This window comes from Miniopterus schreibersii, assembly GCF_964146895.1.
Source record: "Miniopterus schreibersii genome assembly, chromosome: 9".
NCBI classification, from domain to species: Eukaryota; Metazoa; Chordata; class Mammalia; order Chiroptera; family Miniopteridae; genus Miniopterus; species Miniopterus schreibersii.
This window is the reverse complement of record NC_138118.1, coordinates 79,618,278-79,630,431: the sequence shown is the minus strand read 5'-3', so window position 1 is coordinate 79,630,431 and position 12,154 is coordinate 79,618,278. Positions and strand designations below refer to the sequence as shown.

At 49.1% G+C, this 12,154-nt stretch overlaps 1 protein-coding gene across 1 annotated transcript in view; it reads right to left on the bottom strand.

Moving 5' to 3' along the window:
* EEPD1 (endonuclease/exonuclease/phosphatase family domain containing 1) overlaps nt 1-12,154 on the bottom strand; it is a 74,236-nt gene that overhangs the window by 23,757 nt on the left and 38,325 nt on the right. The window contains exon 3 of the mRNA XM_081147688.1: nt 4,624-4,675. Coding sequence (XP_081003814.1) covers nt 4,624-4,675 — 52 coding nt within the window. The remainder of the gene's footprint in view (nt 1-4,623; nt 4,676-12,154) is intronic.

Sequence of the window (12,154 nt, the reverse complement as noted above, 5' to 3'; positions counted from 1 at the left end):
AAGAAACAGACTTCGAAGCTGAAAGTCTAGGAGAAACATCTGGCAGCAGCAAGCATGAAAGACTGTCCTAGACAATCTGGCAAAGGGGCAGGGTGGGGAGGCTCCTTTTTTAACATCTGCTAATGACAGCAAATCAATCTCAAGTTGGGCTTCTCAAGAGAGGAGAAGAAAGTTATCAATAATGATGATGATAATGATGATGATGATTGATGATGATATAAGATATCAACGATGATGATGACCATAGGAGCAGGTGATTAGCAGCAGTAGAAATAGAATTAGCTACCACTGCTCTGGTGCTTACCATACACAAAATCCCTTTATCTTATACGTCACCTCACTTAATTTTCATGAAAAATCCCCATGAAGTCAGTATCATTGTGACACACACACCCCAATGCTAAGAAGAAACTGAGGCCTATCACACAGCTAGGAGACCGCAGAGTGGCCACAGCCCCAGTCTGTGTGCCCTCAGAGCCCGGGTCCTAGGGGATGAGCATGGACACAGTCAGCTTTGACCGATAGCCCAGCTGTGGCTCGCAGAGGCCAGGGAGGCCGGGGTTGGGGGTGGGGTGGCACCGGCAGTGGCCACGAGTTGGGCAGGTCTAGGGTTGGGTCAACCAGCGCTCTGCCCTCTGGCCCTCCAGGGGGACGGTGACCTTCAGCTGGAGTCCAGGGCCAAACTATTGTTTGCAGCTCTGCAGGAAGCCATTTGAAAGGGTCGTTGAAAACCGAGCTTACTAAATCAAGCTGTACCAATATTTTTATTTCCTTTCATGCAATGCCACATTTGAAAGGCATTAGGTGGGCCTGTTCCTAAAGCCTGGGAAACAAGTCTGCGGGACTCAAGTTCAGAAAAACAAAAGCGCCCTCCCTACTCTTACATCAGAGGAGTCGAAGGGCAGCTGCCTTCTCAAAGCACGTCCTTGCTCCACACCTGAGGGACATTTGACAAGAAAAGCCTTCAGGTCCAGAAGGCTTTTTCAGAGGGATGCCCTATCCTCCTGACATTTATGCACATTAAACCATCTTCTAAAAGTGTTTTTTTTTAGAAGAGTCTAACAGTGTGTTTTTTTAAAAACAAGAAATTGGTAGACAAATTTAAGAGTATTAGCTGTAGGTTTTATAGCTTATTTTTAAAATAAATGACAAATCACTGCCACTTGTCTAGGGAATAGCTTTATGTAGTGTTAATGGAGAAGAGAAATTCAGAGACCTAACATCCCAAGTGTCCCCAAATCTATTGTACCCGAATTAAGACAAAGAACATTTGAAGAAGTAAAAACTGGAACCCTACTGATCTATGGGGGGGGGGGGTCACCATTTAGCTCTCCCCAGAAAGCGTGTGTTGATATTAATAGGGCAGATGAGACACAGGCCCTGAAACCCAGCGAGGACCCCTGGAGCAAGGAGGAGAGAAAATGTTAGAAAACAGAGTATGAAAAGGAGAATTTCCCCCTCTTCACAATGCAGTCAGGGTCAACTGTGGAAATGAACCCCAAGACTGTTAGCAGGCAGGGACCACAGAGAGCAGTTCTCTGGATGAAGAAGGGGACCCGGGCCTCTGAGAAAGGTCCTCATAGCCCAAGGGCCTAACAGAGGTGAGGCTGAAACGGGGGGTGGGGGACAACCACACTCTCCTATGATAGAGCCTCCCCACAGCTGGGCCTGTGCTGTGGAAGCCAGGAAAGTCCATTCCAGAAACAGACAGGCTCTCGCTTGACCTAAACCCAGGGAGACTGCAAGTCAGGCAAGTGGCTGGTCATTTTAAACTGAAGCTCCAGGATCACTACAACAAGCCTAACTTTGGGGAGAAAAGGCACGAGATGTCTAACTGTCTAGGGGACCCCCAAACACTGCTGCCTCCTTTTAGCTTTTTCCATTACATTTCCCATCCTTTGAAAATTTTACTGGTCAGATTAACCTGCGATTGCACCTGTGAGGGGAATGAGCCATAACTTCCGTCTCACAAGAGAAAGGTGTGTGCAGGTCCCCACTGTGGGACTGTCCGTCTGGACGTGACCATTTCCACCAGGTGGCACCTCAGCAGTTCAGTAACTGCCAGACCCAGAGGCATGTTGCGATTTCCAGCCCAGCTTAAGAGACGGTCAGAGAGGTCTGAGGTTTGCAGGATACGTGTCTAATGGAGGCCTTTCTTACTGGCTCTGCCTAGTCAATTAAATAAGAATGTTTTCTTAATGGAAGGAAGAGGCTGGCAAACCAAGGATAAGAACTGGGTTCTTACAAATAGAATGATGGTGTTTACTTCTCTTTTGATGCAAAAAAAAAGGAACTTAATTGGCCACAAAAGCAAAAAGCTGCTACGCCTCAGGTGCTCTCTGAAGATGGGCTGGTCAACAGTAGTACTGATGATAATAAATGATGCCCCTCAGGAGAGCTGTGTGGACTTCGGTGCTCATGAATCGCTGGGGTATTGTTGGGATGCAGACTGAGCCGGGGGTCTGGGCGGGACCCAAGAGTCTGCATTTCTAACCAGCTTCCATTGCTGCTGATCTGCAGACCATGCTCCGAGCGGCAAAGGTCAAAGGCCTACGATTTACCGGGAAGTTTTTATGCTGGTTCTCCCACATGTCCCGTGAATGAGAATCTGCAAGTCATGGGCTCTTTATAAACTGGTGCAAAAAACAGTACCGTGCCAGGTAATATGCCATGTGTCGTTCAAAATGCAACTGGCTACCAAGCACATGTCAACGGGCTGCTTCTGGACTTTTCTGGAGTGTTTGCTGCTTGCCTGGCATGTGCAAAGTGAGTGACTGAATTAAAGCACAAAGGAAAGAAGGAAGAAGGAAGCTGTGGCCCCCGGCTGGCCCCCGTGCCTACTGAGGCCGTCTTGTAAAGCTGGCTCCCGGGCACGTATGGAGACGGGGAGCAGCGGGAACCCACGGCCAGGCTCGCTGAGGAAGCGGGGGCGGAGGAGGAAGGAGAAGTGACAGGTGCAGCAGCGAACCCGGGGGAGCGGTCAGCGCCAGACGCGGGGCGAAGTCTTTTCCATGGACCGGCTACTTAACCTTCTCGAAGCCTCTGTGGCCTGGGGAGTATAAAGATTTCCACTCTACAGTCCGGGGAACTGAAGCACAGAGAGGGTTAGCAACCCAAAATAACGCAGCGAGGACAGGGGCCGTCCGAGCCACACTGCGCGCCCCAGTCCGCCGCGGCCCCGCTCTCTGCCGATCCCGCAGCAGTCGGCACCCGCAGGTGGGCGGCACGGGGCGGCCCCTCCAGGTCACAGCCCTCACTGATATATCGGCGCCTGTGTTTTTATTATACTGATACCCCTTAGCACACCCCTTAGGCAGGCTTGGTCTGATGTTTTGTGTGTTTTTATTGTTTTTTTGATTCTCACCTAAGGATTTTTTTAGAGAGAGTGGAAGGGAGGGGGTGGGAGAGAGAGAGAGAGAAACCTCGATGTGAGAGAGACACATCAATCGGTTGCCTCCCGCATGCACTGGACTGAGATGGAGCCTGCAACCGAGGCACGTGCCCATGACCGGGAGTCAAACCCAGGACCCTTCAGTCCGAGGTCCCACGCTCTAACCACTGAGCCAAACCTGCCAGGGCTGATGTTGTTTTTGAATTGAGAAGTAAAACGAAGAACTGGAGTGAATACTGAGAATTGTGTCAGGAGAGGTAACTTTTTAAAAGTTTCAAGCCCACACAGAGAATCTTCATGCTCTCCTGGGCCTGGTGCATTTTAACGGCTGGGTGCGCATTAAGAATTAATATCAGTAATTAAGAATTAATGTGGCTTGAGTGCGCTGGCAGTTAGAAAGCCCTTCCGCTACACTAACTCATTTGGCTGTGGTGTCGCCTCCGTGAGCTCAGGTGGGCAGCACCCTCCTGGTTTCACCCGTGATGAGAGGAGGCTGATGGGGCGAGAAATTCACAGCCCGAGCCCAGACCCCTTCGCCCCTCACATCACCGCTTGGTGCTTAAAAGCTTAAATTGCCTCAGTGCCAACCAGCAGTCCGACTAGAATCCAGACATTTTAAATTCTAAATAGCATAATATTGCTTCAGTGCTTATCTCTCTAAGCACATTCTTTTATATTAACATTCTTTTATATTAACAGATTCTAACACACTTGGGAAGACTCCTGAGCTCCCCAGGAGAGAAGCTGGGTATGAGCTGGGGGGTCCATGTATGGCACTAGGGAGCCTGGACTCCTTGGAACCAGCTCAGCCTGCTTTTGAGGGCCCACCCCACCTCCCACACAGAATTTGAATCCCCAAGCAGCCAAAGATCTCAGCTGTATCTTGACTTGAACCTAGAAAGCCGAGATACGCCATATATCTCTTCCAGAGCATAGTGACAACCTCCGTTTGAGGTGGGGAGGGAGTTTCCCAGTCCTCAGACGTAGCCTAAAAAGGGTCTCGAACTTGAGAACTTGTCTCTGAATTAGGAAAAGCATTAACTTTCCAAGTGGAACCATGGGGTTTGATTCCTTCCTCTGCCCTTTAGTTCATTTCCGTTAAGTCACCTTGTGAGCCTCAATTCTATCATCCATTAGCCCAGATAATAAAGCACACAGCAGGGAGTTGAATTTTTCCAGTGTGTGCCTCTCAGCTCTGTGTTTGTGAGTGGGGCGTAGGACAGAACACTTACCTTTTCCAGGGCCTCTCTGTCGAGGAGTTCTTGCACAGCGAGAAGCTTGATGCTGGAAGAAAAAATTAAAACGACACTTGAAAACAAACCATTTCATGTCACCAAGCATCACGTAAGTCGCAAGGACAAAACTCTGAGATTTCAGCCTGCATTTCTGTGTCACCTCCCATCTTAAGGTGAACTTGGGTTTAAAATGAAATGACCATTTCAGGACTATTTAAAATGCTTCTAAATTGTAAAAGTGATTTTACCATAGGACCCAGCGATTCCGCTTCTGGGCAAATACCCAGAAGAGTTGAAAACATGGACTCGAACAGGTATCTGCAAACCTGAATTCGTAGGAGTGCTGTTCACAATAGCCAACAGGTGCAAACAACTAAAATGTCCCTCACGGTACACACACAATGGAATATTACTCAGCTTTAAAAAGAAGGAAACTCGGGCATGTGCTACAACATGGACGGACCTTGAGGACACTATGAAATGGAATGAGCGAGACACAAAAGGACCAATACTGTATGATTCCACGTCTGTGGGGTCCCTAGAGCAGTTAAATTCACAGAGACAGGGGGTAGGATGGTGGTTCCCAGGCACTGGGGGAGGGGAAGGGGAGTGAGTGTTGAATGGGGACAGAGTTTCAGTTAGGGACGATGACACAGGTCTGGAGATGGATGGTGGTGGCAGAAGCACAACAATGTGAATGTCCTTCATGCCACTTATAAATGGTTAAAGTTAGAGTATATTTTGTTATGTATATTTCACCACAAAAAAACTTCTAAAAGCAACTGGTAGCTGCTTCATATAAGGAACCTGGATAAATTCAGAGGAATGCAGAAAAGGAAACAGTTGCCCATGTTCAGTGTCATCTTCCCCAATAGCCCTCTGATGATAACCAGCCAAGAGCTAGCATCAGCTGTCCACTGGTGTACCGCACATGGATCAGGCCCTACTATGTGCTGGCAGCCAGGGGTCCATGACAACTCTGACATGTTCCCCGCCCACTAGGAGCTCAAGGCCCTTTGGAGGCCACAGTCAGACCAAAATATGATGTGCAGTGTGCCAAGGGGACAGGCCAAGACTCAGAGAGGAACCCGGCCCAGCAGAGGTCAGAGAAGGCTTCCTGGAGGAGGGGCTGGTTAAGCTTTGCCAGGGGAGGGAGCCGGAGACAAAAGGGGCAGGCAGGCCAGCAGAGGCAAAGGCACCATGGGGACAGAGAGGGCGTGGTGGACACAGCCCGCCAGTTTCCAGTCCAGGGGCCAGAGCCCAGATCGCAGCCAGCAACTGCGATGAGAGGATTCGGAAGTGGATGCAGGTTTACCGGGGAGGTGTTTCCCCTTTTGTGACAAGTGGCTTCTGAAGTGTTCATGGTCACAGCGAGCAGGCAGCCAAGGCTGGACTCATGAGCACACGGGAGGAAGCAAGGGAGCTCAGCGAGGTTGGTTAGGAGTAGGCCAGCTGTTGATGGTGTCACCATGCTCCCCCTTTACCCAGCTAATCTGCTATGGTTGCTGGTCACTGTGCCCCCAACCCCCACCCACCTGCCTGGGCTCTCTGGAGCAGAAAGGGGCCCCACCTGGACCACACACCTGCCTCAGAAGGCGTTCTGCCCATGATAAGGTTCACCTTAATTTACAGAATTCTTCGTAATCTCTCTGTACAACTCACAGAGCACTAGCCAACCAAATGCAATGATTTACTTAAGAGCAACTGCAGGAAGTGCAATGAAAGTCTTAAAGGCTTACAGAAGCCACCCCCACCAACAACAATACGCAAATTTCAGGGCTGATGGACAGGACACTTCCTCTGCTCCAATCCCACTGGCCTTCCCTCATCTCTCAGACATGTTCGCTTTCTCGTTTCTCTGGCTTGGAAACGTCTTCCCCAAGATCTTTCAACACCGACTCTGACTCACCACATCACTCAGTCTAAATGCAAATGCTGTCTCCAAGCAGCGTCCCTGGTTGCCATGTCTTATTTTTCCAGTGCACTTGCTGGTATCTTAAAGCATTGATTTGTTGGGGTGCTTTTGCCTATTTCCTCCCAACCAGCATGGGGGCTCAAAGGTCTTCTCACCACTACATCTGCATTATCTATTGCTGACATCTGGAAAGTACTCGGAATATTTCCTGACCGACACGCCCAGCTATGTGGCCTATAGGCCAAGTCACTAGCTCACCCATTGCAGTTTGGATGGTAAAATCAATAGCCAAGCCTCAGTTTCTCCATCTGGGAAAGGATGCCTCAAACCAGATGACCAGGTGTGCTCTCCCTTGATGACAGGTGCTATGTGCATTTGTACAAATGCCGGCCATTAAACATGGCTAGTGGCAAGTCACAGCAACCGGCCTCTCCGCGGCACACACTGATTCCCAGCCTCCGAGTCTATATTCCAGGCTACCAATCTGGACAGCAATTTACATGCTGAGGAGTTTCTCATTGTGGCTCAACTTCCACAAGCTTAAATTGCTTCTGAAATAACCATGGAAAATATCCTACCGGGACTTTTTAAATAGTCTCTTTTCCTGCCCCTCTCCATGATCCTGAAATCCAATTACAAATCAGATATCAGATATTAAAGGTTAGAGGAAAGGTTTAAACACTGTTATGCAAGTCAACTCTCTCTCTCTCCGTTTGCAAAGACACTGCCTTCAAACCACTGCAGAACGTAAGCTGAAAACCAATCGTCTCAGGCTCCGAATGAAATATTAAAACAACTTCGGTTGACTCTCATTCAGATCAAAACCTGAAGGATGCCACTTCCCACTCTCATCATGTGCTTTCCCCTGACCGGGGATGGCAAACGCGTGGCACGCACATTGCTACTCCCCAACCCTCTCCACCTCTTTCCATGACAATGACCCCCTTTTAACATAGATACAGCTTCAGAATCCTTCTTAACCCTCCAGTGAGCCACAGCCAGTCAATGTTCTGCATGTGAGATTAAACTGATTTAACATCTGCTCTAGAACCAACGCTGAACAGTGTTAATGTGGGAGAGGCACAGGAGAAAAACCAACAGAAACGTTTTTACACTGCTAAACCCCAGTAACACAGACGAGACCATTTTAGGGGCAGGAGAGAAAAGATGGAGAGAAGATGAGAGACACGCGACTCCATACGGTCTGAGTTTCAAAGGGAAAACAGCGCCTGTCCACACGAAGCAGCCGCAGCTGCTCAGGACCCTGGATCTCGCAGAAAGCTGCGCTTCCCCCTTACAGCTCTCGTCCTAAGGTGAGTCCGAGGTGTTTCCTGTTACATAACCCTCCTCATGTTCTTTCTCACCTTATTGGAAGCTCTCAACATGAAGAGTATTAATTTCATATTTCAGTATCGGATTCTCCTAGCTCATGGGATACTCCCTGGGCGGGAATCGCACATACCGAGGAGCAACAAACCCTTTCAGTAAAGCCTGCCTCCCACCCTGGAAGGGAATCTCATCTCTCATTTTCAGTCCTGCTCCTCCTGCCCTCCCTTCCTTTCCCCTTCTCCCCACTTCCTTCCCTCCTTCCATCCTTTTGCGAATTCCACAAACACACACTGAGTCCCTTCTCTATGTCACAAGCTGTGCCAGGCAGCAGGGCAACCAGGATGAACACAATATTGTCCTGGCTCTCACAGGGCTCCCAGGGGCTAGGATGCTGCTTGGGCACAAGCCCAGGGAGGTGTGTCGCCCTGAGCCTCTCCTGGTGCCCACGTGGACCAGCAGAGCTGGGCTACACAGGGCATGTCTGCCGGGTGGCCGGGGCTTAGCCAGCATGCTGGGAAAACACAGAGCTCCATCAGATGGGCGCTGCAATGGCCTGTGGTTTCTTCTTTGGCACTTGACTTTGAGAAGAGAGGCAGGTCGCATAAAAACAGTGATTTATTTAGAAAAGTGGCACCTTTGAGGGAGAATCCTGAAGTCAAGGCGTGCAGCACTTAGAAAGACCTAAGATGTGTGCAGTCAAGTTTGCTAGACAAGCCACAGGAGGTAAGGTGTTAGAGGGCAGAGGTCTTACTCGGTGGGTCGGCATCTCCACAGTGAGGTCTACAGCAGAATTAGAAGTGGCGAGGGGAGTGTGCCAGGCACACACCGATGGCAGGGAGGAGAGGCCGCAAAGTTGGAGGGGCAGAAGGCAAAGAGTGGCTTCGGGCTGCGTGCAGAATGAATGAAGCTCACTGGCCCTGACAACGCACATAAGAGGTAACTATGGGCACTACAAACTCATTTACAGGCTAGACTCCCAACTATACACACTCGCACTTTTAGGACAGGTTATAACCCACAGGGCACCAGAGTCAAGATTTCTCTCTAGCCCCCTTTTTCTGACACTTTTGGGTTTCCACTGCATTTATTAAGTGACACAGTTTTAGTGCATGGTATGAGAGTTCTCAATAAATGCGCAAACAATGCAATACGGAGCCATTCATTCACAGCATGGATGAAATATTTAAGGGTTATGCATTATGTACCAGGCACCACTGGGCACTGGGGATTCAGTGACGTGCAAACCCAGTCTCAGCCTGCAAACCTGAGTCTAACAAAGGAGCCAGGTAAGTAAGTGCATCAGCCAGGTGATGGGCACTCCCAGGAGCAGACACAGGATGCCGTCAGCTTTTACACGAAGTTGAGAGGCTCCCCAGACAGTGGCTTCTAAGCTGACACATGCAGGTGTGCGAGGCAGACAGGCAGGGTGAGCTCCTGTTTGCAGCAACTGGCTTGTTCAGCAAATGCAAAGAGTGGCTCCTCCTCACCCTGCAGGGCTCTTCACTGTCCCCGTGGGAAAAGTACCCAAGAGCAAATCCACTTGAGTCAGGTGTTGCTTCTCGAGGCCCCACAGCTTCGGGCCTCCAAGCTCCAGAGTCCCTGGCAGGCGCCCCAGAACCGGCTCCCAGGGAGGCCCACTGTGTGGACCCAGGACAGCACCTTCTGGAAATCTCTTCAAGCACAAACCATGGGAACAGCCAGAGGCGACAAAGCCTAGCCTTAACAGAAAACACCTGAAGATGGTCAGACCCCGTGTAGGAAGCTGCCAGTGGGCTCCTGACTGGAGACCAGAAAACACTTTCCACACCGTGCTTCCTTTGTCAGCAGCAAACTCCCTACTTGGTGCCACTTCTGAAAAGACTGAAACATCCAACTTCCTCCAGGGTCTGAGCCCCACAGGGAAGCCCATGAGAAAGTCAATGGCATTGTTCTGCCGCAGGAGATAAAACCACGGCACACTGGCGAGTTTATTCCTGGGAAGCTCAGGAGGAAAGGCAGGAGCAGAAGGAAACGCAGGTAGAGCTGACCAAGGCGAGGAGGTGCCGTTAGCAAAGCTGTCTCCAGATGCCCCGTCCTCCACTGAGCTTGTCCCATGCTACTTCTCCCATGCCTCAGTTTCCCCTGGAGGACACAGAGCTGTGACAAACTACACATTTCCCATAGATTCCGATTCCAGCTACCACACATTCGGGGACTGGTTGCATGGTCTGGGTGCTATAGTATTAGTCTTTCCTACTCCCACCTTTGGGATAGTTCACCCTCAACTGAAGAGGCCCGGATTCCAACTCCTATTTTACAGCTCCAGAGAGATTCGATGGCTTGTGTGGGGTCCCCCCAGGGCCAGGCACTGAGCATAGGTCTGTGTGGTTTCAAAGCACTCGCCGCTTTTTATTCAAATATTCACTGAGCACCCACTACGTGCCAGGTGTAGTTCTGGTACCTGGGACAGGGCGATGAACAAAGCGATGCACCTCAAGGTAAGCTGCGGCCAGTGACTTGGCTTCTGATGATACTTCACACAAAGGCTGGCCTCTGATTTTCATCTGAACACAACGTGCAGATTCCCAACCTCAACGTGAAACTCACCCTCAGCTCCACTTAAAATCTCCCCCGCGCCCCCATTAATGCCTCGCCCCCAGGGCTTTCTCTCAGCCCCCCTGAAGCTTTCACTCACTGTAGCCGGATGGAATCACCACTTCCCTCCTCCTGGTCACCTCTCCTCCTCTCCCACCCTCTCACGTTTCCTAAGCCTGTCAAGCCACCATGAAATGAATATTTCTAAAACTCAGCTTTACACAAGATCCATGAGATGTGGCCCTGCTTTTGGCCCCTTCCGCCCATCACCCAACTTTCTGTAACAACTAGTCTCACATAAGCCCAGCAAGGCTCATGCCTGCTGCTTTCAGCTACCCATCGCCACCGTCTTAAGAACTCAGTCACTTATTTTATTTTTCTGGGGCAGAGCAAGAGTGATTAATTGAACATGTGAGAGGGGAAAAAACATCTGCTTTCAGATCATACTGGAAATTAGAAAGACAATTCATGGTCTGCGGTTCCAACTCAGCGCTCAGCCCAAATTCCTCATCTGGCTTCGAGCTGACCTTTCGCCTCTTAGCAAGGCTTCTCTTCTGGGCTTCACCTCTGGGCTTTGTCAGAGGCAGTGGCCTCATTAATCAGCAGAAGGCAAGCATTCATCTCGCAATGCAGACCAGCCAGTACTGTTCTCTGGGCAGGGAGTTGTTTAAAGCAGCAAGGATGGGAGCATATTTCACAGGAATCTCTCCTTTACTTTTTAAAAAGAAGTTCTTTACAGAGCACACGTTATTACAGAAAATTTAGAACACACACACATACACACACACACACAAAAATGAAGGAAACAGCTGCACTCTTGCTACCGTTAACACCATTAACATGTTGATGCATACCCTTTTAGACTTTATAAAAATAAAGATAACCACTTTATAAAATTGAAAATCATACTGTATATGCTGTTTCTATTATTTTTGAATTGTCATTAAATTATAAATTACTGTAATTATTAATTGACACGATTCTGTGTCATTAAGTATTTTTCATGTAATTTTAATGGAGATATATGTAAATATAAATATAGCGACATGCTAGAGTAATCTTTGATGGACATCAAGGCAGTTTGAAATTTTTCAGTGTTCTAGTTACCACTTTGGTGAAAAAGTGCATATACTACTTTTCCAATACCTTTAGCTATTCCAAACATTACACTTCCAGGAAGTGTAGGTTCCAGGAAACCTAGGGCTATATGCACTTTGAAGATTTTAAGGAACTTTTGCAGAATTGCTTTGCAGATGTAGACTTCCACCAGCCACTGTGTGACCCACTCCTTTGCCCTGTAAACTTTTTGTAAATCCCCCTACCCCAAAGGGTGGGAAAGGTGTTATTATGCTGTTTAAATTTACATGTACTTGACCATAGAGAAAATGGACTTTTATTAGCCAATTTCAATTCTTTCATCAGAGCAGGTGAGTGATGGGGAGGGAAGGGGTGCAAGGACACTGCTCCCAGCACCCGAGTCACCCTGGCAACCTGGGAGCTGCGCGGCCTGAGGTGAAGCACTTGACCAATGGGACCTCTACAACGCAGCTGAAATTCTGCAACCATGCACACATGCCTTTCCTTTCCTTTTTTTTTTAATTTATTTTTATTGTTGAAAGTTTTTTCCCCCTATTGATTCCCTCCCCCCCGCATCCCCCCCCCCCCCCCAGGCCTTCTCCACACTATTGTCTGTGTTTATGGGTTATGGTT